Source organism: Dama dama, chromosome 12 (assembly GCF_033118175.1).
Source record: "Dama dama isolate Ldn47 chromosome 12, ASM3311817v1, whole genome shotgun sequence".
NCBI lineage: Eukaryota > Metazoa > Chordata > Mammalia > Artiodactyla > Cervidae > Dama > Dama dama.
Window position 1 is genome coordinate 65,666,179 of NC_083692.1, and position 27,979 is coordinate 65,694,157.

General features: G+C 35.3%; 2 protein-coding genes across 2 annotated transcripts in view; one reads left to right on the plus strand and one right to left on the minus strand.

The window, feature by feature from the left end:
• Positions 1–27,979, minus strand: part of KNL1 (kinetochore scaffold 1) — a 70,944-nt gene that overhangs the window by 20,057 nt on the left and 22,908 nt on the right. The window contains 9 exon segments of the mRNA XM_061157571.1: positions 1,495–1,610; positions 9,414–9,512; positions 10,280–10,347; positions 10,746–10,884; positions 12,462–17,558; positions 18,483–18,535; positions 20,768–20,805; positions 22,639–22,672; positions 22,921–22,973. Of these exon segments, the coding sequence (XP_061013554.1) occupies positions 1,495–1,610; positions 9,414–9,512; positions 10,280–10,347; positions 10,746–10,884; positions 12,462–17,558; positions 18,483–18,535; positions 20,768–20,805; positions 22,639–22,672; positions 22,921–22,973 (5,697 nt within the window).
• On the plus strand, positions 26,351–27,682 carry LOC133066456 (COMM domain-containing protein 3-like). Its single transcript, XM_061157570.1, has one exon. It carries the CDS (start codon positions 26,761–26,763, stop codon positions 27,346–27,348), a length of 588 nt encoding a protein of 195 aa, XP_061013553.1. The 5' UTR covers positions 26,351–26,760; the 3' UTR covers positions 27,349–27,682.

Below are 27,979 nucleotides of genomic sequence, written 5' to 3' on the forward strand. Positions count from 1 at the left end.
AATAAAACATTCTTAAACAAATCCTGAGACACCCAACTCTTTTAAATAACATGAAGGTAAGAAACCTGTCTTGTTCAGGGATGAACCCCAGGATTTAGTCCTGCGCCTGGCACTCAGGAGGTGCTCAATACGTTTGTTCAATGAACAAGCCAGAAACAGGCAAATTTGCAGTACTATAATTTAATACATCTTAACTTTCTAGTTTTAAAACTATGAAAAGTGAAAGTAAAAGTCGCTCAGTCGTGTCCGACTCTTAGCAACCCCATGGAATATACAGTCCATGGAATTCTCCAGGCCACAATACTGGAGTGGGTAGCCTTTCCCTTCTCCAGGGGATCTTCCCAACTCAGGGATCGAACCCAGGTCTCCTGCATTGCAGGTGGATTCTTTACCAGCTGAGCCACAAGGGAAGCCCTTTAAAACTATAATTCCCTTTAATTTATTTTTATTTATTGAGGTAACATTGGTTTAAGACACTGGTTTAAAACACTGGTTATATGTTTCATGTGTACATTATATTTTGACATCTATGTACACTACAGTGTGTTTACCACCAAAAGTTTTAAAACTACATGATTCTTAAAAGATTACTTCATTTCTTTTCTGTCTGTTAGACTGGTTCAAATTCAGTTTGACAGTTCTAGATAAGTATGATATAAACACTGCCTTGAGTTGCAAGTTTTGGTTTACCTGTGAAAATCTAGATATACCTAATTTTTAAATTAGTCTGCTGCATCTACTTACACCAAACCACTGAGCAACAGTCTTGATTAAAACCATGTTCTTTTATAAATGCAAATTAAGAGCAAATGTGATAAAACTATAAACCCAAAGGCAATCTTACCTTTAGGCACTATATAAATCTCTAAAGGGTACTATCTTCTTTTAAACATGTTCTTTTGGAATTTATGATATCATAATCTAATAATTACTGCTTATAAGGACCTTTGTTGTTGTTGTATAGTCACCAAGTCATGTTCAACTCTTTTGTGACCCCAAGGACTACAGCCTGCCAGGCTCCTTGGTCCATGTAATTTTCCAGGAAAGAATACTGGAGAGGGTTGCCATTTCCTTCTCCAGGGGACCTTCCCCACCCAGGGATTAAACCTGAATCTCCTGCTTGGTAGGTGGATTCTTTACCACTAAGTCACCTGGGAATCCCTATTAAGGACACACTCTTTGCTAAGAATGGCATGCAAACTTCTTATATATACTACTTCTACTGCTCATTATATACATTACTTCTACACTACTAAGTAGGTATTATTATCCTCAATTGATGAATGTGAAAATGAAGGTTAAATAACTTACATAAGTAGCCAAGAATTGAACTTCCATCTGACTACAAACCTGAAATTCTTTCCCATATACTATATTACACTGCCAATTAATGCGGTCAGCTTTTCCTATGCCAGTGTTATTCTAATCAAAATCTTGTCACACAGATTATTCACCCATCCAACAAAACACACACAAAAATGGAAACTTTCATACTCTTCAATCTTCTGGCGAAGAGCTTCACAATCTTCTTTATAAATCTGTATCTTGGGTCGGTAAACATATTGACTCAACATCAGGTCTTCCAGAGTAGGTGATGTGTTTATAGTAAACTGGGGGAAAAAAAAAAAAAATCCCTTAAAACTGCTATTATGAGGACCAAACCATGTGCAAGGACTGTTAAGAGTCTCAAACAATGCTTGAAACGTGAGTGCTTACTTTTACAACTCCTACAAAGGAAAAATGGAAAACTTTAAATTCATCTACCTAGTAAACTACAGTTGGAATTTGAAATAAAGTCTCTGAAATCAAAGTCCATTTCCCACAGATGTTTAGAGAACTGTGGAAGTTCCACACATACGCTTAAAAATGATTTGAAAATGTTTATGCATTATTTGCATAAACACCTCAATAAACCTGGGTGGGAGAGAGAAATGGCTATACATTGGCTTTGTTGTTTTTTTTAATTCATTTTTTAATTGAAGCATAATCATTTTGCAGAATTTTGTTGTTTTTTGTCAAACCTCAACATGAATCAGCCATAGGTATACATATATCCCCTCCCTTTTGAACCTCTCTTCTATCTCCTGCCCTATCCCACCCCTCTAGATTGATACAGAGACCCTGCTTGAGTTTTACACATTGTTTTAAAACTATCAATATCTGAACATTCGAACTTATAAAAAACCTCTTTATTGAAAGAAAAAAATAAAAGATGCCAGTTTCCAAGATTATTCTTTTCTATTCTCATTCACTAGCCCTGATCCTTACTTTTATCCCAGGTTGAACTCAGACTTTTCTGGCATACAGAAAATGAAGCAGTAAAAATCTGGTTATTTTTTAAAATGTCTTAAAATGTCTTTTGGACATTTTAAAAATGTCTTATTGCTCTAACCCAATGACTTTCTGATGTCCTTAATGCAGTGTTGGAAAAACCAAGTTAGCCTATTACATATAAAATCCAAAGAAAACCCTACAAATGTCCAGTATTCCTAGGCAGTGTGGCCATTTTAGCATTCTAGGTTTTGGCCTCATCTATAAAATAGGCACAATATTGACCAACCTCTTAAGATCAAAGTAAAAGTTTTTTTAAAAAGGTACCAAAGCTCAGGACCTGCTAAATAATCTAATAAACTTTAGTTTCCTCTCATTCTCTCCTTTCAGTTGATAAATTAAAAGGAAATACAAATGAGGTTTTAATTTCATTTCTCTATCTGTAACTCGTTTTCTAAATGTTGTCAAAGTGTAAAAAGGTGCTAAAGGCAATGATTACTGATGATGACTCTCTTTCTTAAAAAGTAGTTTTAAGGCTAAATTTATTTAAAAAAAAAAAAAAAATCAAAGCTCTATACTTCTCAAAGAAATCAGGCCTCCTTGGGAAAATGGCTGACTTTCATATAGGAGCCAAATACTTGATAAAGGAACTTTTTTTTACATAAGTATTTGGACGTAATATGAAAAAATGAATAAAATTACGATATCACTACTTTACAACTCCTAATAAATTGCTAGATCTAGATAATGATAACTTAATGGTGATCATCACCAGACATTAACGAATGATGGAAGGACAAGTACAAAGTAAACTTGGAAAACAAAAACATGTCATCTGATAAAGCCTCTGCCAATTTACAGAAAATACAAAGGACAGGACACATTAAAATGAAAGTTAGGGTATGCATAATGGGCAAAACACATACTTAGCAGAGTATGGAAATATCTGGTTTCCTTCAAAAAAAACGAAAGAGGGAGAGAGAAGGGAGATGGGGGAAGAGAGGGTTATGGAAGGGGACCTTATACTTTAAAAGATAATTAAGAAAGAGCTATCAATCTCATTTGGGTTGCAGTTTAACAAACTGGAAAATAATGCAGACAATCAGGGAAATATAATACTGACTGAATAATTAATCACTTAAAGATAAGATTATCATATTCGGACATAGTTTAAAGAGTCCTCATCTTTTCAGGGATACACACTGAAATACAGATAAATTGATGATACCTGGGATTTCCTTCAAAACAACAGGATGGGGAGGTAGGGAAATATAGAGACAAGGGTTGTTAATTTTTTTCAAGTCTTTATTGAATTTGTTACAACAATGCTTCTGTTTTATGTTTTTGTTTTTTGGCCCGGAGGCATGTGGGATCTTAGCTCCCCAACCAGGGAACAAACTTGTACTTCCTGCATTGGAAGGCGAAGTCTTAACCACTGGACTGCCAGGGAAGTCCCAGAAGTTGATAATTTTTGAAGTTTGGTGATAGATACATGAGAAGTTCATTAAACTATTATCTACTTTTGTATATGTTTGAAAATTCCTATAACAGCTAAGTTTTTTTCTTTAAAGAGTAAGGTTTCTCTTGAACCTTCATAACCACAAAGTGAAACACAGGACTATGTTCCCAGAGGTTCACCAGGAAGGTCAAATGCAGAGGATATCAGGCTTGTGCACTGTGGATACAGCTGAATGCAACTGCTGATGCTGGAATGCAACACATGGGTTAAACTGCTGCTCCCTGTGTCCAGGCCTACATGCACAAGTCACTCCCTTCCCTCGCCTCATCTATTTTGATTAAGTGCCCAATTTATGCACTATCAGTTCTTAGGTATTTCAGGCCTGGTAAGGGTACCTGCAGTAGTTTCACAGCTGCACTGAAAGGGAGTATTTTGGTATGAAACACTCCTTGGGCATGCAGGAGATCATGGGACACTAACATAGAACCTTTTTTTCTCTCAGTTTTATTGAGATATAATTGACATATAGCACTGTGTAAGTTTAAGATTTACAGCATAATGATTTGACTTACATACATCATGAAATGATTACCACAAGTTTAATGAACATCTATCACATGAAACAATAGACATGGAACCATCCAAATCAGGAACCAGTACATCAAGGCTGTATACTGTCACCCAGTTTATTTAACTTATATGCAGAGTACATCATGCAAAATGCCAGGCTGGATGAAGCACAAGCTGGAATTAAGATTGAAGGGAGAAATACCAATAACCTCATATGCAGATAACCATCCTTATGGCAGAAAGTGAAGAAGAACTAAAGAGCCTCTTGATGAAGGTGAAAAAGGACAGTGAAAAAGTTGGCTTAGAACTCAACATTCAGAAACCTAAGATCATGGCATCTGGTCCCATCACTTCATGGCAAATAGATGGGGAAATAATGGAAACAGTGAGAGATTTTTGGCGGGGGGCGGGGGCTCCAAAATCACTGTAGATGGTGACTACAGCCATGAAATTAAAAGACGCTTGCTTCTTGGAAGAAAAGCTATGACCAACCTAGATAGCATATTAAAAAGCAGAGACATTACTTTGCCAACAAAAGTCTGTCTAGTCAAAGCTATGGTTTTTCCAGTAGTCATGTATGGATGTGAGAGCTGGACTATAAAGAAAGCTGAACGCAGAAGAATTGATGCTTTTGAACTATGGTGTTGGAGAAGACTCTTGAGAATCCCTTGGACTGTAAGCAGATCCAACCAGTCCATCCTAAAGGAAATCAGTCCTGAATATTCATTGGAAGGACTGATGCTGAAGCTGAAACTCCAATACTTTGGCCACCTGAGGCGAAGAACTGACTCATTGGAAAAGACCCTGATGCTGTGAAAGATTGAAGGCAGGAGGAGAAGGGGACGACAGAGGATGAGATGGTTGAATGGCATCACCAACCAGATGGACATGAGTTTGAGTAAGCTCTGGGAGTTGGTGATGGACAGGGAAGTATGGTGTGCTGCAGTCCCTGGATTGCAAAGAGTCAGGCACGACTGAGTGACTGAACTGACTGAATGATCACCTCATACAGATACAAAACTAAAGAAATAGAAAAAAATTTTCCTTGTGATGACAACTCTTAGGATTTTCTCTCTTAACAACTTTCATATACAACATACAACTGTGTTAATTATATTTATCATGTTGTACTTTACATCGCTAGTGCTTATTTATTTTATAATTGGAAGTTCGTACCTTTTGACTGCCTTGATCCAATTCCCCCTTTCCTCATCCCCACCTCTGGTAAACCACAAATCTGATCTCATTTTTTATGAGTTTGTTTGTTTTTGAAATATAACTGACCTACAATACTATGTTATTAGTTCTTCTTACACAATATAGCGATATGGTATCTCTACATAGTATCTTTAGCTGGTGCTACCAGCTGAACTCCTGCAACTGCACACACACATGGGTGCCAAACACACACCTCCCTGTCTGCCTCAAGAATGCCTCCCCAGTTCCACACTAAAGGAGATTCATGGTCATCTAAATCCTGTAACAGATGCCCATAGTTGTGAACCTCCTTTTCCACAGCCCATACAATACCCATTTCTTTGGCCCTTCCCTACTTTGGGATTTTTTTAAAAAATACTTCTTTTGGCTGCACCACACAGCAGGTGTGTGGTCTTAGTTCCCCAACCAGAGATGGAACTTGTGCCTCCTGCACTGGAAGCATGAAGTCTTAAATACTGGACTGCCAGGGAAGTCCCTACTTTGGGATTTTTAAATTTCTTTCCTGAGATAGCATGAACTCTTCTTACCATCTTTTTTTTTTTTTTTAATTTTACTGAAGTATAGTTGATTTGTCTTACCCTCTTGATGGTTCTTTCCCAGATATATTTCCCTAACACTGCCTTTCCTGACCTCTACAAAGCCTGAGACCAAAGGGAAGTCATACTAATTCATACTAATAGTCCCTTGATTCATCCCTCAAAGATTAGCTTTCTAGATATCCTCCACTCTTCTACCCTGCCAGCAACCTTTCTGTTCTTACACTTCCCCTTTGCTTTCTCTGGCCCCTGGCACTGTTTCTGCATTTCCCAAGACTCTAGATACATACCTAGACACCTTTCTATTTCCCATCTGCAGCTGAGGCGAGGGGATTCTACAGGGAAGGGACACTATTATGGTGATGAGAATAACGAGGTTGGGCACCCAAAAGATGCTTATCTTTCTCCTTTCTATCTTTGATTTACTTTTCACCTTTAGATATACAATCCTCCTGTAATTGATTTCTTTCTAAACAGCTTTATTGAGATTCAATTTACACACCATATAATTCACTAAGTATGCGATTAAGTGATTTTTAAAATATATTCACAAGGTTGTGCAACATCATCACCAGCTAATTTTAGAGCACTTTCATTCCTCTAAAAGAAACCCTGTAACCATTAGCTGTCATTCCTTTCTCCTTCACCCCTATCTTAGCCTCAAGTAACCACTAATCAGTTCACTTTTTGGTTATTATGAATAATGTTCATGTATCAGTTTTTGTGCAGAGGTACATATTCAATTATCTTAGGTAAATACCTAGAATTGGAATTGGTGGATCATATAAAAGTTCTGTTTAACTTTTTGAGGAAATATCCAGCTCTTCCAAAGTGGCTACACCATTTTACACGTCTACCAGCAATGTATGAAAATTCCAGCCTCTTCACATCCTTGCCAGCACTTGTTATTTTGTATTTTCAGCAATAGGCATCCTAGTGGGTGTGAAGTGGTAACTTATTTTAATTTGTACTTCCTTTATCACTGTTTTGCCATTTGAATATCTTCTTTGGAAATGTCTATTTTGATCCTTTGATATTTTTTAATAGGGTTATCTTTTTTTTTTAATTATTTTTATTTGTTTGGCTGCACTGGGTCTTAGTTGCAGCACATGGGTTTTAGTTCCCTGACCAGGAATTTAACCCAGGCCCCCTGAGTTGGGAGCGCTGAGCCTTAGTCACTGGACCACCAGGGAAGTCCCCAATTGGGTTATTTTTTCGAGTTGTAAGAATTCTTTAAATATTCTGGATACACAGCTAAGATGTGTGATTTGCAAATGTTTTCTCCTGTTCTGTGGGTTGTGTATGCCCTTTCTTGATGGTATCATTTGCAGGACACAATTTTTAAATTTTGATGAAGTCCAATTTTTAATTTTGGCATTTGTGCTTTGGTGTTGTATAGGATTGATTTTTTTTTTTTTTTTTATGTATAATGTGAAGTATGGATCAAGGTTCATTTTTTTTCCTGTAGATAGCCAACTGATTCAACACCATTTATAGGAAAGGCCACTATTCTACAGGGGCATCTTTGTCATAAATGTGTGGGTCTATTCTTTAAAAGTTAGAAGTCATCTGGTCCTAGTGACAATTTTAATGGTAAACTGCAAACTAAAAATTTCAACGGTGGGAATTTCCTGGTGGTCCAGTGGTTAGGACTCCTCACTTTCATGGCAAAGGGTGTGAGTTCAATCCCTGGTCAGGGAACTAAGATCCTGCAAGTCAGGTGGTATAGCCAAAACAAATATTCAATGGTAGTTAATGAGAGTTATCCAGTTCTTGGGTTAATTTTGGTAATTTGTATTTTTCTAAAAAAATCATCTAGGTCTTAAAAGTTGTCATCACAGTTGAAGGATTAAAACAATTCTTTTAATCTTTCCTTTAATCTGTGGATGCATCTTTCTCAATCATATGTATTTTAGCTTTCTCTCTCCCCCCCCTTTTTTAGATTTATTTTTGGCTGAGTTGTGTTTTTGCTGCTGCACACCGGCTTTCTCTAGTTGTCGAGTATGGACTTCTCATTGCAGTGGCTTCCTTCTCTTGTTGGGAAGCATGGGCTCAAGGTTAATGGGCTTCAGTAGTTGTAGCACATGGGCTCAGCAGTTATGGTTCGTGGACTCTAGAGCACTGGCTAGGGTAGTACATCACAGAGTAGTTGCATCGCAGGGGCTCCGTTGCCCTGAGGCACATGGGATCTTCCCAGACCAGGGATTGAACCGGTGTCCATTACATTGCAAGGGGGATTCTTATACACTGGACCACAGGGAGAAGCCTTCCTTTGACTTAATTAAGCTCTTTAAGAGTTTTTTTAATTGTCTTTTCAAAGTACCAGTTTTTATTTTATTAGCTGCATTGCACTAATAAATGAAGGACTAAATGCTTCATTTTAGCTTTCTGACAAGAGATGGAACCCTAACCCTTGGCAGAGAGCACACAGAGTCCTAACCACTGGACTACCAGGGAATTCCCCCAAAGTACCAATTTTTAGATCTGTTATCTTTTCTACTAGTTTTTGTTTTCTATTTTATTAATTTACTATTTACCTGAATTCTGTCTTCCTACCTTTTTTACAGATGTCATTTTATTGTTCATTTTCCAATTTCTTAAAGTATTAAATAGTCCTTTATTTTTAGATTCTCTTCTATAACAATGGTATCTGAGGCTTTTAATTTCCTGCTAAGTGTATGTTCTGTTGTATATCCCATAGATTGTTTTCCTTTGCTTTCTAAATAGTTTTGCTTTCCTCTTTGATATGAATTATCTAGAAATGTGTTTCTTAATTTCCAAGATGTTTGTGTTTTTAATAGTTCTAATTTTATTGGATTAAGATCAGATGATGTCCAGGAAATCTCCATTTTTAATTTCTCAAGTTTTTCTTTGTGATCAAGGGCATACCTAATTTTTGTAAATGTTCAACAGACTTAAGTTAAAAAAAAACTATGTAATTTTATATGTAAATGATATGAGTTTTCTATTAATCTTTTAAACTAAATTTCTTGGTTGCATTATTTAAGTATTCTATGATTTTAAATATTTTTTATATTGAAAAATGTTTATTAAAACCTCTGCTATACTTGGGTTTTTATAATAATGGGGGAAAGCATATGTTCAGGAAAAAGTATAAAAAACAAAACAGATGCCAAGAAATGAAAAAAAAACCTCCACCTTTTCAAAATTCATATTTTTAAAAATCAATTTTTATGCTAACCCCAAATGTACCTTCTAAAGCAAAATTTTCTGCAGGAAAATTTGCTTCCTTAGATTCTTTTTTTGTTTTTTAATAAACACTTGCTTTGATACAGTTTAGTAAACAATTACAATATATTTTAACTGAGATGACTATTTTGCCAAGGAATTGTACTTACTTTGGCTGGAAGATTGCTCTGTCGGGGTTTCTGTATCAGAATGTGGACCTGAAGAAGTATAAAGAACTCCTTTATTGTTATTCTTCCATCTTTGAGTTTCTGAGGAAAGAAAAAAGAAGAAAAAGAAAAGAAAAAGAAAAAAGAAAAAAAAAGAAAAAAATCATCAATAAAGGATGACCATTCAAGGTAAAACTTGACCATTGCTCAAACTTTGACCACTGCTCAAAGTTTGTACGAGCAATTTTGACTAGAACCACCTCCTTTGTTTCTATATAGCTTAAAGTACTTTGCATATTTGTGTAAATATTATTCTGATGTAGCCTATACACTAGCAGATTTCATCTAATATTATTTCTTAAGTTTATTCAGTAATAGTAAAATTGGGGGAAAAACAACAAAATGTAGGCCTTCCAATTGTGATTCTACTCCACATAATTGCCATGTCCTGTCCTTAACAAAAAAAATGAAAACTAGTCTTCTGTATATTTGAAATATTTCATAATTCAAAAAAATTAGAGAAAACAAAATGAGAAAATCAGTTGCATTTGAGAACTAGGGGCTTCTCTGGTGGCTCAGTGGTAAAGAATCCTCCTACTAATGCAGGAGACACAGGTTCTATCCCAGATCCGAGACAACCCCTCATGCTGCGAAGCAACTAAGCGCACGAGCCACAACTACTGAAGCCTGAGCATCCTCGAGCCTGTGCTCCTCAACAAGAGAGACTGCCGTAATGAGAAGCCCGTGCACAGCCAGAGAGTAGCCCCTGCTTGCCAAAACTGGAAAAAAGCCTGCACAAAGCAAAGATGACCCAGCACAGCCAAAATAATAAATAAAATTATTAAAAAAAAAGAGAAATACTTTCATACCTCCTTCAAGCTCTCTTCACAAACGGTATCTCTGAGAAACTGTGATTCTATTTGACTACCAAGGTGTGCTAAAAGTAAAGCAAATTCAAGTGATGAACAAGTTAAATTGTAAACTTAATTTTAATTATTGTTCAGGTTTATGTGTGGTTCATGCTCTTGAAGCTATCTGCTAGGATCCTTCTGGGAAGACAGTCATTTGTAGGGTAAAGTATATTAGTTTTAAGGCTCCATATATGTTTTTCTACTAATTTTAAGCTTCTTAAGAAAATCACTCTTGTAATATAACACTTCTCAATTTATTAAAACAACTAAGAATTAAAAATAAGCTAAATATTATTTTACTTATCAACTATTTATAACTCCCAAAAAGCTTATACAAATTTCAAATATCTCCTGAACTGAAATACATGTATTATTAGTCAAGTAACAGATGATTTATCTTATTTAGCCTTCATTAAAATCTTACTGCTTAAGTCCAGAGAGGTCCCATCAGCCTTGATTGAATCCAGAGAACTGCTACAACTAGATGGGGTTCTGCTCAGGCTTTTTATCAATACACTGTTAGCATTTTTATCCATATCTCCTTCAGCATGGAGATCAGAAATCTGAAATCATCAATAAAGGAACATCATAAGAGTAAAGTTATGACACTGTTAATTATAATGACTAAATGCTGAGTGCTAAGAGAAATACTTCTAACATTAAATTTATCTGTAATCATATAAAATACTTTAGTAAAGAATTAGAATAAGTAACAAGCAGTTTAGTAGGCTTTTAGAGTTCAAAGTAATTTTATTTAAAAATATAATGGAATAACATCATGCATTATACTATATAAGAAAACTGTTTCTCAGCGGTATCCAGGTTATAACCAGATCCCATGAGCTACCAAATGTTGACCTATCCAGTTATTCATCTACTAGACATGAGGGTCAGGGCTACCACACTGTATGAAACAGAAGAGGATACTGACTATACAAGATAGGCCCTATCTAGAGTACAGAGAAAAAAATTATTTCTAGGCTTTAGTATTTCCTTCCCCAGATGACCAAGACTCCTTTGGTTGAAGTCAAATAAGTCACATAGTCCTGGTTTTACCATTTTAACTATTTTACTTTACAGACTTAAGTGTCATTTTCATCTATCTGAAACCATTTTCTATCTGCCATTTTCATCTAACTGAAATCATCTTCTAAGCTTACTTACAAACTTCTTAACAGAATTTAAACTTTGTTTCTATGAATTTATGATACTTTCTAATCTTTATTTCTCCACTCAGTTTAAATTACAAGCCCATGAAAACTGGAGTGGGTAGCCTATCCCTCCTCCAGGGAATATCCCTGACTCAGGAATCAAATAGGGGTCTGCTGCATTGCAAGCAGGATTCTTTACCAGCTGAGCTACCAGGGAAGCCTGTATTCTCCCCAAGTTATCCAAATCAGTGTTTTTAAATAAACACAAAATCTTACTTCACCTTGAGGTACTGGGTTTGATCTAGGCATTCTCCCATCCTCGAAAGAAATGGACTCTCAGCTTCTACTTATTTTCATTAGTCAAGAAAATTCAGTCCATCTTTTCTTTATGCAATCTGCATAATAAATCTTTTTACCCTCCAAACATTTTAACATTAAAGATGACTTATCAAACTCCATGTACCCTGCCTAGAGATTTTCATATGCAAAGTCACAATGACAAATCACTAGAAGTGACAGAATATTTATTTATTAAAAAAAAATTTTTTTTGATGTGGACCATTTTTAAAGTCTTTATTGAATTTGTTAGAATATTGTTTCTGTTTTATGTTTTGGTTTTCTGGTCGCAAGGTATATGGGATCCCAGCTCCCAGGCCAGGGATTGAACCTGCATCCTTTGCATTGGAAGGTGAAGTCTTAACCACTGGACTGCCAGGTAAGTCCCTAGAAGTGACAGAATATGTATAATTACACAATCAATATTAATTTTTTCTACTTCCCATTTCATTTTTTGTGACCGTTTGTCATTATGTTTAAGTCTACCTGCTAGTCAATTAATTTCTTTAAGATTTTATACAGGAATATTTCTCCAGGCCTATAACTGGAAATAATCAATTCCTGCTTACCTAACACTAAAATTAAAATTCAAGAATACTCATAATTTAAAAAAAGACAATCAAGAACATTTCTTAGTTCAAGACAGGGCTTACCTCCTGATATTGGGCAGTATCACTAAACCCAATTTCATTCTTTCTGATTTTTTTCTCATTCTGAATATCATCATCACCTTCTTGTACCCAGGTTCTTTTTTGGCTATTGCAGGTTTCTTCCATTTTATTTTCAGAGGGTGAAGTCTCTTTTTGGTATGTCTCAGTCAAAGCCTTTTCCTCAGTATCTATGCTGATAGAGTCTGAGGAATTAATCTCACCAGGACATATAGGGAGATTTTCCTCATTTATATATTGAGATGGACTTAAGTTCAGTTTAGTTGTAACAATCCCAATGCCTGAATCCTTACTGGAAACCGGCTGAGTTTCTAAGTGATTTAAATCAGTTGTGTCTGCTGGAACCTGCTTCAGATCATCAATACCAGTGACACTACAATTTCTTTTGTTTGGCAGTCTGGGCAAAAATATTCCCAAAGAACATCTCCTCATTTTATCTTTTACAGTTGTCATTAATGGTACAGAGGTGGTTTCAGCTCCATTATGTGGAACTTTATTTTCTTCATCTCTATCATCTTTAACATTGCTAGACACTATGTTAACATTATGTATTTCTATAGCTTGCACTACACTCATATCACTGTGTGCCTTATTTACCAATTTAAGTAACTGTTCTGGAGAAGGTGGTAAACAAACTGGTTGGAAATCTAAAAAGTCTTCAGTTTTTCCATTTAAGTTATTCAGATTTGGTTTGACACTACAAGTTGCAACACTGGATGCAATTACAGGATCTGATGCTTCTCGAGGATTGATAAGAGTCTGAATAACTTGCTTAGTCAAGGCTGAGTTACTGTGGAAATCTGTAGCTGTATTACATTCAGCTGTTTGAATATTTTTCTTTGGTTCTTTTTTACAGGCTGCAGTAAACTGTTTCCCATTATAGAGCATTGTGGAATCGTTTTCACATGTGGGTTCAGAGGAATTTCCTCCAACAATATTTAAATTATTTCCAGCTTTAGACAATATTGCTTCATCTTTATTGACAATATTCTGTCCTTGTTGAGGTAATGGAGGTAGTTGGGTTAATAGATGATGCTGAGAAGCAACACAAACATCATCAACAAAAGTCTTCTTTAAATTGTGTTCTGCCTTATCAACAGAGGGCTCCGCTTGATCCCTTGGAAGTTTAAAAGACACTGGCTTTAAGTTAAGTTTAGTCATCTTCCCCAAATCTTCACCATATACTAAAGTTTCATTTGATATTAGATTTGGGGGCTTCTTAATCAGATCTTGATCTTTCAGCATTTTGGGGACACAATGTAACTGTCCTTGGGTATTGGTTTGAACAACTTTCTCCTTCTCTAACAAGCAAGGAGCAGAAAGAGGCAGTCCCTCAGATTTCAAATCATCATCACTGGCTGAACTGTTTGCATAAGGAAGATCATTTTGCACTGGGCAATGACTGGCTTTTAAATCTTCATCTTTATCACATAAGGACATGACATTCTTCTCCAAATTACCAAAAAACGAAGTAACATTAGGTAAACAGGAATAATTATCACCAGATCCACAAACAGCAGTTGCAGGTCTGCTTGTAAAATCCACATTTCTTCTATCTGTACTATTTAACTGACAGCTTTCAATTTTGGCTTTTTCAAATGTATAGGCCTGGCCTACAACTTTCATGACTTCTTCATCCACAGAAGTGCTATGGAATTTAACATCTGTCTCACCTTGACTGCCAGACAATGCATTAGTAGGAACAAAGGGTATCACATTATGCTTTTGCTCACTGTGAAGAATGATTTTGTTTTCTACAGCCAGTGCTTGTTTTTTAGTGACTTCTTGAATAGAATTACCATCCTGTGGAAAAGAAACACCCAAGGTTTTTTCTTTTGCTATTCCAAATGCAGAGCACTCTTGAAGTATTTTCTCCGTGGCTTGACAATCAATGAAAACAGTGTGGGACTTGGTAACTTCCAGATCACTGTGATTATCTACAAACATAACAGTTTTGTCTATAGTCCTAGTGGTTATTTTATCTGGTGAGAGAGGTTTATATTCTAAGGCAGTTGTATGACTTCTGGTGATCTCCATGTCATCCTGTCCACATGTATACAAAACAGTATTAGAAGGTCCTTCCAAAGGCACGAAATGGGAGTCCTCTTTATCTTCCAGGACACTTTTGTTATTTATTTCCACTGTACAACACTGGATGACATCCATATCATTTTTATCATTCTTTGAAAATGCAATGGTCGTGTCATTTTTGCGTCTAAGGCTTTTCCTTCTCTGATTTTTGCATGATAGAGGTTCATTCAGAAATACAGGCTTTTGTACATTTCTGTCATTTTTCCAAATGGTTGATTTAGACACTTCCATGTTATCATCAGCTATAAATGCTTCAGCTTTTTCTAAAGGACCATGATTAGACCATTTCCCTGGTAGTGTTAGCTGGCTGACTTTTGCGACTGAATGATCCCTTTCGACATTTTGCGGGGAAAAAACACTCTCCTCAGTAGAAGTAGGGGTCACTTTTGATTTTTCTAGGCTTTTTCTTTTGGATAGTTCAAAGTTCGGTCTGTCTGGAAGCACAGCTCTCTCCTTTGCTTGGCAGTCAATGAAAACAGTATGGGACTTTGTCATTTCTAGTTCATCATGATCATCTACAAACATTACAGTTTTGTCCACAGGCCTAGTAGTTGTTTTATCTGGTGAGACAGTTTTACATTCTATAGCAGTTGTGTGACTTCTGGTGACCTCCATGTCATCTTGCCCACATGCATACAAAACAGTGTTAGAATTTCCTGCCAAAGGCACCAAATGAGAATCATGTTCATCTAGTAAAGGTCTATGACTTATTTCCACTGTACAACTCTTGGTGATATCCATATCATTCTCATTTCCCTCTGAAAATACAACAGTCTTATCAACTTTTAGTCTGCCAAGACTTTTTCTTCCACAAATTTTGACATCTTGTTTTTCATTCAGAATTCCGGATTTCTGCACATTTTTGTCCTCCAACACATCCATGATACCATTAGAAATAAACACTCCCATTTTTTCTATAGGACTTCCATTACATTTTTCAACTTTTAGAGCTTTCTGTCTGTTTACTGTTGATAACTGGCTGTTAGTGTTTTCTAAATTAGTCTTACTTAGTTCTAGTACTTCAGAAGGACCAAATCCAGTAATAACAGTGTGACTCTTGGTTAGATCCATATTTTCTTCCTCCTCTGAACAAATAACTGTCTTGTCAGAACAGTCAGGAATGGGATTACCTAAACTTTTCCTTAGTGGCTCAGGCAGTTTAGAATTCTGGCCTAGTACAGATTTTACTGTTTGACTGTTAACAACATTATGATTTCTGATGGCAGGCTGTCCTCTTGATGAAAATAATGGCTTTGTAGTAGGAAACAAAGCTTGCTCACATGAAATTGTATTTCTGTTATTTCCCAGTGGAACCTGTTTGTGAAGATCTTCACAAAAGTATACTATATTATGTTTTGTTGCTATGTCCTGGTTAATATCAGGTGACTGAGGAGAATCTTTATCAAGATAGGGTGAAATCTTCAAAACTTGACTTTTTTCTTTGTCCCAGGTATTAGCTGGGATGTTCTTAGATATTATGTTTTGTTGTTGGGATAGGTCAATATGATCTTTGGTCATTTTTTCCCATTCATTTGAAAGGCTTTTGCTGTGACAGTGAGATTTACTGGTATTCTCAGATGTTAGATTGCAAGATGCAAGAGGAAACTGACTTCCTAAATTAACTGTGTGACTTTTAGTCAAATCCATATTTTCATCTATGAAGATTTCAGTCCTTTTGTCAGTCAATGAAATAAATAAAGGATTTTCCGGGCTCTGCTGTAATCTTTCCTTAGATAGAAGAGGAACGGAACGACAATTTACATTTATGTCCCAATTCTCTGACACAATTATGTGATTTTGGATCATCATTTCTTTTTCAGATACTGGTGCAGTTGCTTTCTGTACATTTGTCTGAACTTGTTTAAAAATTTGATTATCTATTTTAACTGTGTGACTCTTGGTAATGTCCATGCTATCTTCTCCTGAATAAACAGTTTTTTCTCTGAGAAGAGAATTGCCATCTGGATTGGGATACATTTTAGAATAATTACTGTCATGCTTTACCAAACTCTTCTCCTCTCTCATACTTGAGTGACACTTGGTCAGTTCCATGGCATCATTACAACTAGAATAGAAAAATGTCTTATCATCTTGAATAGTTGGACCAGAACATTTAGATTCTGGGATCAAGGCCAATGGTCTGATATCCTGGTTGGTAGCCTGTGTGACTGTTTGAATTTCTGTCCCTGTAATATGACTTCTGATCATATGTATGTTACCTTCAGGATTTAAGGAAAGGTCTTGGAAAGCGTCATTCGGTTTATCCTTAAAGACTGTCTTCTGTTCTAGTGCTTTAGTTTCATAACATGTTGAAACATCCATCATGACATCCTGAGTTTGATTTTCTATTTCAGACAGATTATTTGCTGAAGGTAACTTCTGTACAGTGTGGCTAATTGTCAAGTCCATGAAGTCATTGCCATAAACTGTAATATCATCACCTTTAAATTCCCTTAAGCTGGCCTCATTGGATGTGGGAACAAAAGTCTGAATATTGGTTGTATGACACTGGGTAAAATTCATTCCATCATCTTGTTCTCTAAGGAGTCTAGTCATATTACTGGTATTTTCATCTACACCAAGAGATACACGCATTTGATGGACAGAAGTAGTCTTATTTGCTTCTTTGGAATGAATAGGCATCTCAGAATTTTCTTTATCAGGTCCTGTAAAAGGAGAAGCATTTGATTTTCCTATTTTCAATCTTTTTATGAAGTCATTGAAATTTATCTTCTTTTCTGAAGAAGTGTTTTGATCTACGGAAAAATGTAATTCTTTCTTCATTCTTGAATCTTCAGTGTGGAGCTTTAAGTTAGCCAGAAATGATGTAGTATCTATCTTGGTGGACTTTTCACTTTTGGTACAATCTAAATGGCCTTTGGAAATCATCACAGTGTGACTTGCTGTCAGGTCCATCTGGTTTTCATCTGAAAAGATGACTGTTTGGTCATTTGCATGTTTCCTTTCATGGCTGTATTCTGTAATTGAAATCTATAGCAAAAGCAAAATATAAGAGATCAGATAAAGTGCAAACTTCTGAAAGGGTATTTTATAACATGTACTATACAGAAAGATTATATAAGCAATCCTAAATGATGGTTTCATGATACATTGGTTTGTGTGAATCAATGGTGTGGTGAGTAGCATGTAATTTATTATTAAAATTTTTTTTCTAAAGTCTATGAATACTTGCAGTTTTTGAAGGTTAATTATAATTAACCATTAATTATAAGGTTAATTATACACCATCTAGAATGATTAAAAAATGAAAAGACTGACAATACCAAATGTAACTGAAGTGAAAATTATATTAGATAGGTCATTCTCATTCTAAGTGAAAAAAAAACTTAGAAGGAGTAAGTGCATGATGGCTAAATTATAGTACACTCTAAGTTCTTGGGGGTTGAGTTCTCTTTGAATGCAGTGGTTTTACTTGTAAAGACATGGTCTAACTTTGCTACTCAAAATATGGTCTGTGGACCAGTGCATTACTATCACCCGGGAGAGAAGTATAGAAGTTCAGGACCTATCCCAGACCTAGGGGATAAGAATCTATATTTTAACCAAATTCTGAGATTATCCATATGCCTCATAAAGTTTGAGAATTCCTGATATAATTAACATATTTCTGTATTATTTAAACTGGAAGTGATTTAACTCTACTTAGTTAACTGGGAGATAGTGAAGGACAGGGAAGCCTGGTGTGCTGCAGTTCATGGGGGTGCAAAGTGTTGGACGCGACTTAGCAACTGAACAGCAAGTTAACTGGAAAGGTAAGTAGCTTTTCCAGTCTATGTTGGTCTATTCTGGTAAGTAATTTCTAAATCATGTCATTAAACATTAAATTTTTTGTGTTTTAAAAGTTTCAACTATCAAACAAAATTAAAATATGAAGGCATTTGAATGAACTCATACCTCTCTCTGGGGCATCTGGGTCTGAATGGGAGCACAAAGCAATGTGTTCATTCCTATTGAGTAAAAAGAAAAACTATAGTCATGACAAAAGTATTTATCACCAAGAGCCTAATTTTTCTATTTGTAGGAGGTTTTCAGTTACAAGTATTTACTAAAGTTTTTTCAGTTACTAAGTCCTTCCTAAAGACTTAGGTATTAAATTTTACTGATACTTTTAAATTGTCCCACTTTAGAAACAGACAGACCAGTGATTACTGTATTCTCTGCATACTGAAATATTTTTAGAACATGGTAGAAATTTTTAAAGGTGGGATTCTAAAGATGGAAAGTATGGATTAATTTTTTTCCTCCTTCATGTCTCCATTTTTATTTCCTAGATAGTAGAAGTTACACACTAAAGAGTACCAACTGCTAAGACTGAAATGTTAGGGTAAGATTTTTATTTAAAAAAATGTATTTATTTGGCTCCACTGGGTCTTAGTTATGGCACACATGATCTTTGTTGCAGCATGCGGGACCTGATTTCCTGACTAGCGATCAAACCTGGGCCTCCTGCATTGGGAACATGGAGTCTTAGCCCCTGGAGCACCACGGAAGTCCCTGTTAGGGTAAGATTTTGAGCACCTCTTATTTTTTTTTTTTTTGAGCATCTCTTATTTTATGCTAAGGAATCTAGATGTTCCCAGATGAGATGTACATTTATAAAAATAATTCAAGGGAAGAAAATAGATTCAAGAGAAGATGAACCAACGAGGAAGCTACTCTAATAGTTCAGATGTAACACTGTAGAGAGTTGAACTTGTGCTGGGGCAACAGACAGTAGGAACAGAAACAAGAGATTAGATTCAAGACTCTTTAGAACTGAAATATAAAGTTTTGCGGGACAAACTGGAAACAAGGAAGTGATTGAAGATGCTATAATAAAATAAGAAATATATCTAACAATACTTACGTTGAAGACAAATCTATAGAGAATTTTCAATAGTTTATGGCAACACTGACTGAATAAAATGAAGTAATTATGTGCTTTTTATTAAAACCTTATTTACATATCAAGCTTGCATTCTTGTCATTTATTTAACAAATATTGATTCAGAACATATATGTGCCTCAAACTCAACTATATGCCAAAGCACAAAAAAACAAGACAAAGTTTCTGGACTCAAAGAATTTCTAGATTAATAAAAGAGCCAAAAAGAAATACCTAAAATACAATATGATAAATTCTACAGTAGACTGAAAAATAAAAAGGGTATTTTGAGAGCACACATCAGAGTAACTAACTGCTTGGTTTTGATAGAGAAGGCTCAATTTAAGCCAGTACCACTTAATGTATGGTGTCAGTCTGTGAACTGCTTAATATCAATTAATTTAATATAAGGAGCTTGCAGCCACTGTAAAATTCCTTTCATCAGTAAAGCTTTACTAAGAAAAAAAGTCACTAACTAAACAGTAGCTTACTACCATACTGCAAGTTCCTTTCTTATCATGGACTGTAACAGTTTGTGGACTGGCTACTTTGAATGGCACTTAAGTTAAGCTAAGGGAAAAGCTAAGTTAAGTGAAAGATGAGAAGACTGTTAGACAAATTGGATTAGGAAGACCTCTTTAGGTAAAGGAAATAGCATTTATAAATGGACACAGTCAGAAAAAAGACCACATGGGAAAATGCAAGTAGTTATTTATGGGCCAGAGCAAAATATGCCTGTAAAGGGCTGGAGATAAAGTTGGAGAAAAAGACAAGTGAAATTATAAAAGGCTTTCTAAGTTTATGCTAAGGAGTATGGGTTTTATCCTGCAAGCAAAATAGTGTCTTTTGAACAATTTTAGGATGGGCAGTAATACAATAAGATTTCAAAATACACAGAACGAATTAGAAGGATAAGAAACTAAATACAATAGTCCAAGAAAGAATTCAAGTGAGGATTTGAATTCAAATACTGGCAGAAGGTACAGAGAATAAGTAACAGATAGGCAAGATACTTCAAAGACAGAACTGAAAGAGGATAGGTCCAAAAGGATATATGGAAAGAAGGAAAAGTTAAAAAACGACTCAATTCCTGACTTGAGTGAGTGACTGAGTGGGAGTTCAACATAGAAATGAGGAATAGCAGGTTTGAGAGAAATATTAGTAAGTTTGTTAAATTTTAAATTAAAGAGCTTGTGTAAAGATGAATACTTCCTCTACATTTTTTGTTCATGGTACTCTTAAATATTACTTTTTAAGGAATCTAGACGAAGAGAAAAACACATGATAAGAAGAAAAGTATTCTGGTCATACTCACCAGTTATCTCACAGTAGTTATCTTCTGGATTCTTCTTCCTAAAAATTAATAAGTAATTAAAAAATCTATACTCCAGACAATTACCAAGAATTCCAACAGTTGAAAGAGAAGGGAAGGTGAAATGTTTTCATAGGATGACTGGCAGAAAACTTCAAAGACATCTTTTAAAAAAGACTCTTCTAATAAGTGGGCTTCCCAGGTAGATCAGTGGTAAAGAATACGCCTGCCAATGCAGGAGATGCCCCTGGAGATGTGGGTTTGATCCCTGGGTCAGGAAGATCCCCTGAAGAAGGAAATGGCAACCCACTTCATTATTCTTGCCTCAAAACTCTTATGGACAGAGAAGCCTGGCACGCTACAGTCCACAGGGACGCAAAGAATTGGACATGACTTAGCAACTGAGCACAGCTAATCTGGCAGAAAAAATTACAAGGCAATTAAAGAACTTACCATTAAATTTTTTCAGAAATTTAAATATCAAGAACACCATAAAAATATGCTTAACATATGCGCTTGCTTTTTCTTTCCTTTTTTTTTTTTTTCTTAATTTTTTTGGCTGTGCCTCGTGGCTTGCAGGATCTTAGCTCCTCAACCAAGGATTGAACTCATGCCCCCTGCAGTGGAAGCATGGAGTCCTAACCACTGAACATCAGGGAATTCCCGTTTTGGGGAAAAGAATGACCTTTAAAGCAGCTCATTTTCTAGGAAAAAAAAGTAAGTAAAACGAAACAACCCAAATGTCCATCAATGGGGAGCTGACTAAACACTGGTGCTGACATACAGCATATTATAAAAGACTGAGGTAGATCTATATGTAACAACATGGAAAGTGCTATAAGACATTAAGTGATCCCATTTTTGTCTTTTTTTTTTTTAAAAAAAGCTAAAGATTAACATGTAGTTAGATATATATATATATAATTTCTGCAAGGACATCCAAAATTATCAATAGTGTTTATCTGTGAGAAGCCTGAGTAATATGGCCTAGAGATTTTTCTGTATAAGTATATACAGAGAATCTTTTCCTTCCAGCTCAACTCTAGTCAATTACATGGAAAAACTGGTATTTATTTAACCAACCTCTTAGTGATAGACGTTTAGAATCTTTTGCATCTTACATGAAATCTCTGTGCCAAAGAGCATGTGAAGTTAAAATTTGGAATAACACTGCCAATTGTCTTCTATAGTATATGCTCAGATGCTTAGTCATGTCTGACTCTTTGTGACTCCATGGACTGTAATCTAACAGGGATTCTACAGGTGAGAATACTGAAGTGGGGTAGCATTTCATCCTCCAGAGGATCTTCCCGACCCAGGGATCAAACTCAAGTCTTTTGTGTCTCCTGCACTGGCAAGCAGATTCTTTACCAGTAGTGCCACCTGGGAAGCCCTCTATAATATTTACCTACTAGCAATGAGTGACTTTTTACCTAGATTCTTAATTGATTAGGTAAACATTATATCTCAATATAGCCTAAGTTATAGTTCTCTAATGAGGAAGATAAACATCTTTCCATCTATTCAAGTTCTATGGCTATTTAATTTTTGAAATAATATTATAATAAGAAAAACATTTAATGAAAAAAATCTGAAGACCTGGTATTTATTGTTTTCCACTAGCGGATGTATTTTAAGGATTTACATATGAAAGCAGAATGTTTCATCCCTCATAAGAGGATAAGCTATACTGAACAGCCATAGCAGTATATTAAATTATTATGTTAATAACATGTTTTGAGAATTAATCCTAAGTATTACACAAAAGGGAATTAAAATAAAAAACAAAAAGAATATTAACTTTAAAAACACTTTTAAATAATAGGAATAAACAACATTTAAAGTATAATTTGCATCACACTTTTCTTACTTACTGTATAAATAGGATATTTTCTCCTGCTTCTGTTTCTATAAAGAGAGAAAAGGTTATTAAAGTTTTTCAAAAATACAGTAATGAAGTATTAGAAAAATTACGTAAGGACATTAACAACAATAAAAAAATACTAATGCCGCACCTTACATTCGGCCCCTCACAGCTCAAGTTAACACTTTTTAAGCAATAAGATAGATATTAAGTTATACCAGTTATCTGGTTACATAACCACAGCATAATCATATAGAAAACAGACTTAGTAGGGGTTGCAGAACAAATTTACCTGAAATTTCTGACTTTTTCACTATTTTCATATGAGACTCTGTCTGGAATATTCTAGAAAAGAAAATAAAGATTACTGAAAATCTGCAAGTTTTGTTTTTTTTTGACTGAACTGCATGGCTTGTGGGATCTCAGTTCGCCCACCAGGGGTTGAACTCAGGCCACAGCAGTGACAGCCTGGAATCCTAATCCCTAGGCAACCAGGGAACTCCCCCAAATCTTCAAATTCTAATTAGAACACTATGATGTTAATTTACAATATGTTTTGAGATAAGTAAGATAAATCTTTCTGATTGATTTATAAAACTTCACAGAACCTCAGTAGTAAAACCAAGTAAGAATACCACATAACAAAATCTATAGGCCAATCTCATATATGAATATTAGTGCAGAAAACCCAAAATATTAGCAAACTAACTCTAGCAAAGTTATTTTTATGATTAAACTGGATTTATCCCAGGAATGCAGAGATAATGCAACATCCAAAAATTTATTTTATCATATTAAAGATTAAACTACTAAAAACTCTTTCTTCAATAATTGCTCTAAAAGCATTTACAATTCCCATTCTTGTTTAAAAACAAAACCCTCAATATTGTGAATCAACTATATTCCAATAAAAATCAAAAAACAAAACCAAAAATCTGCAACAATAAAGTTAGATATACCCAATAATACAGAGAGAATAGGCATACTAATTTTAACAAATGTAAACAGGTTGAACTACCCTATTAAAAATGGCTATTGACTAAATTTTTAAAAATTTTAAACTCAGTCTACAACCTGCAAGTTACAAATTAAAATATTCCACAGCTAAAAAATTATCTATGAACAAACAACAGAAAAGTGAGGATAACTATGAAGTAATTCAACACATTAAGTTTCATAGCAATAAAGTATTAGAACTAAACAGGTTGCTATTATACACTAAAAGGAAAGTTATCAATAAAAACTTACAATGAATAACCCAATTTACATGTAAAAAGTCAGAGGGAAAAAAAATGAAAGAAATATAAACAAGAAAATGCAGAAACATATTTAGACACCTCAAGACCCAAATTTTTATTTTTTACTGAAGTACAGTTGATTTACAATGCTGTGTCAGTGTCAGGCACACAGCAACGTGAATCAATTATATATATATATACACCTATATACATATCTACTTCTTTAAGATTCTTTTCCCATATAGGCCATTATAGAGTATTGAGTAGAGTTCCTTGTGCTATACAGCACATTATTATTAGTTATCTATTTTATATATAAGATCCAAATCTTGGAATACCACATATTAAGTAGGTAAAGAGTAAGTTGTAAATGTATAAAACATATTTACTAAATAAAGCATATTTAGCAAACATATGGAGACACTTAACTGAAATTGCAAAATAGTTCTTTCCTCCATTTTCCTGTCAATTTATCTTAATTACATTATCCCTTGCTCTCTCATTTTTTTCAACCTATATAGTATCTATGATATAGGGAAAGCTTTCAAAGGTACAATATGTTGCAAAAATTATTTATGAACCAAGAAAGACACATGCTTTAATAACAAAATATAAAAAGTTCAATCACACAAAAACTTTAAAAGATTTTCTTTAATATTGTCTAGGTAGATGAGGAAATGAAAAATAAAACATTTCAAAATGAGAAGAAAAAAGCACAAATGAACAAAGTATAGAAAAAATAGTAATGACAAATAAAAACCAAATTAAAATAACTAAGATAATAAAATCAATCAAGTCAGCTAAAATTAAGTGTTAAAATATAATCTTTATAGTGCCTGAGGAAAAATAGGTACATTACTAAAGTTAATAAAACCAGTAACAAAAATGTAATGACTATGTAATTGCTGCTTCTTTTAAACCTGGGAATTCTACTTTGAGGAATATAATCCCAAGGAAGTAACTCAAAAGTAAAAAGGTCTAATTTACACAAAAATATCTAACACAGTACAAATGCTTAACAGAAAACTTAAAATAGTTATTTTTACATTAATATTCAGTTCTAGTGGTAAAGAACCCCCCTGCCAATTCAGGAGACATTAAAAGATGAGGGTTCAATCTCTGAGTCAGAAAGATCCCCTGGAGAAGGGCATGGCAACCCACTCCAGTATTCTTGCCTGGAGAATCCCATGGACAGGGGAGCCTGGTGAGCTACAGTCCATAGGGTTGCAAAAAGCTGGACACCACTGAAGTGACTTAGCACGCAATTAAGTGAAATTACCCGTGTCTGATCTCTCCTCAGAGAACTAAGATCTTGCAAGCCAACAAAACAACAACAACAAGAGCAGCAACAACATGTGAAGGAAAAGTCAGTCTGAAACAAAGTGGAGAAAATGAGTTATTAAATCAAACTTAGGCTGCAGTTATTCAGGGAGTATACAGGGAGTATACAAATAGACTCTTTTAAGACATGCAATAATAGGTGTGTATGTATCTACTGTGGAGGTAGATTCATTAGGTTTCATAGCCTGGTGCCTTTAAACATTCTGAATCATAACTAATAGTTCAGATTCCATGATCAGCAAGCCATATTTACAGTATAATTTACTTTCTTAGGTAGAATGCCTTTCAGGAATGTATTGATGTACTCATATAAGGCTTCTGGTTCATTTGATTTGTTTCTCACGATATATTTAGTAGTGAAGTGAAGAAATGGTTAGGCACTCACTCGTGTCCGACTCTTTGCAGTCCCATGGACTGTAGCCTGCCAGGCTTCTCTATTCACGGAATTCTCTGCAAGAATACTGGAGTGGGTAGCCATTCCCTTCTCCAGGGGATATTCCTGACCCAGGGATTGAACCCAGGTATCCTGTAATGGAGGCAGATTCTATACCATCTGATCTATCAGGGAAGCCCATATTTAGTAGTAGCATTCTTATTTATAAACAAATCTCTAGTGAATCTGTTTAATACAAGCCCATTTCTAAAAGATCCACCCAGTTTTGGTACAGGGGAAAAAAAAAATCGGAGTCTGCAAAACTAAGTGCAGGATCTAGGAAGATAGTGGCAACTTCACCAAGGAATATACCACCAAGGGAAACCTACTGGCAGGCAATAGCTAGCCTTCCCCGGTAATATCAAATCTTATAATGTCTCTCCCATGCCCCACCCTTGGAATTCAATACATATAAAATATTGACAACACATGTTTATCCAGAAAGGCATTAACTGACTTACAGATAAGAAGATGAACAGAAAAGAGCAATAAAACAATTAAAATTACTATCAGTCAACAACAACAAATTTATATTTCAGAAGGCACCTACTGTTTGGAACTACTCAGTTAACAGAAAGATGTCACACAGTGTCTGCTAAGAGGGAACTCCCTACTTCACCCCTTACCAATATCTACTTCCTCTAAGGAAAAGAAGAAAACATTTTCCCAACAGCCCCACAACTGGCATCCTAGTGCATCCTAGTGCAAAATCTGGGCCTGGGCATCCTAGTGCAAAATCATGTTTTATGTGGCAACTGCAGAACTGAATTTCTTTAATCTGTCTGATCCTAAAGGTTTGTTAAGGTAAAGAATTCGGAGGAGACAGAGGAACAAATGAGGAATGGGAAACAATGCAGATTAAAGCCCAGGACTTTCCTAGATTTCTGGACATGAAACAATCAAGTCTCATCCAAAACTGTTTAAATACAAGGTTAAATTGATCTAGGAGCTCATCTCACTATAGGCCAAGTTAAAGCAGTCTAAGTTATACAGAAAATAAAATAGACAGTTTATCTTTATGATAGCTAAAAAGAGAGCCTATTTATAGAAAAACAGCTACCCTGGAATACCACTACATCCCCTCCTCCTCCACAGAAATGTCTTAAAAATAACTGGTACAATGGAGCTCTCGGAGTATGTGCAGAAAGGCTTCCAGATGCTGGCCGATCCCGGCTCCTTCGACTCCAACACCTTCACGCTTCTCCTCCGGGCGGCTTTCCAGAGTCTGCTGGACGACCAGGCGGACGAGGCCATGTTAGATCACCCAGACTTGAAACATATTGACCCAGTGGTTTTAAAACATTGTCATGCAGCAGCTGTAACTTACATACTGGAGGCTGGAAAGCAAAGAGCTGACAAATCAACTCTAAGCACTTATCTAGAAGACTGTAAATTTGACAGCGAGAGAATAGAATTGTTTTGGACAGAATATCAGAATAATAGGAATTCCCTAGAAATCCTACTGGGAAGTATAGGCAGATCTCTCCCTCATATAACTGATGCTTCTTGGCGTTTGGAATATCAGATAAAGACCAATCAACTTGATAAGATGTACAGACCTGCATACTTGGTGACCTTAAATGTAGAGAACACTGACTCCCGATCCCACCCAGAGATTAGTTTTAGTTGCAGCATGGAACAATTACAGGACTTAGTAGGAAAACTTAAAGATGCTTTGAAAAGCCTGGAAAGAGCAACTCAGTTGTAACTTGGGAAAGTTAACGATCTGCCCGGATCTAGAGGAAGACCAGGAACGTCTTGCCGTCCGCTGAACCATCATTTCTGCAAGCTGGATGTCTTCCTTTTCAGAACAGATTTTTTTCTTTTGGATTTCTGTCACTCATAAGTTTTGACACTTTATTTTTTTACACCTCTGGAAGGGTTAAGAGGGAATTTCTGCCTAAGTATTTGAATCTTTAGTATTATCCGTACACTTGATCCCATTTGATCTTTTCCACGTCTTCCAAAAGGAAGTAGACAGTATTACATTCTGAATAAATAAGTTGTTCCCACAAAAAAAAAAAATAACTGGTTCAGGAATACCCAACATATTCAATGATGAGGAAAAAGCATACAATCCATAAAGACACCAAAGATTAAAAGAAAGCAAAGCATAATATACTTTATAAATGTAAAAAAAAAAAAAAACCTCAGAAAAATGTCCCAAAGATGATGAAAACTGTACGAACAGTTTGCTATGGATTTAAAAAGCATAACAAAGCAATCATCTCTCTGAAAGGCAGAAATGCAAGAACTCAAGGAAAAGATAAGAAGACAGAAAATGACACACACAGAGATGAAATTAATGAAAGAAGCAGAAGAAAAAATACAATCATCAG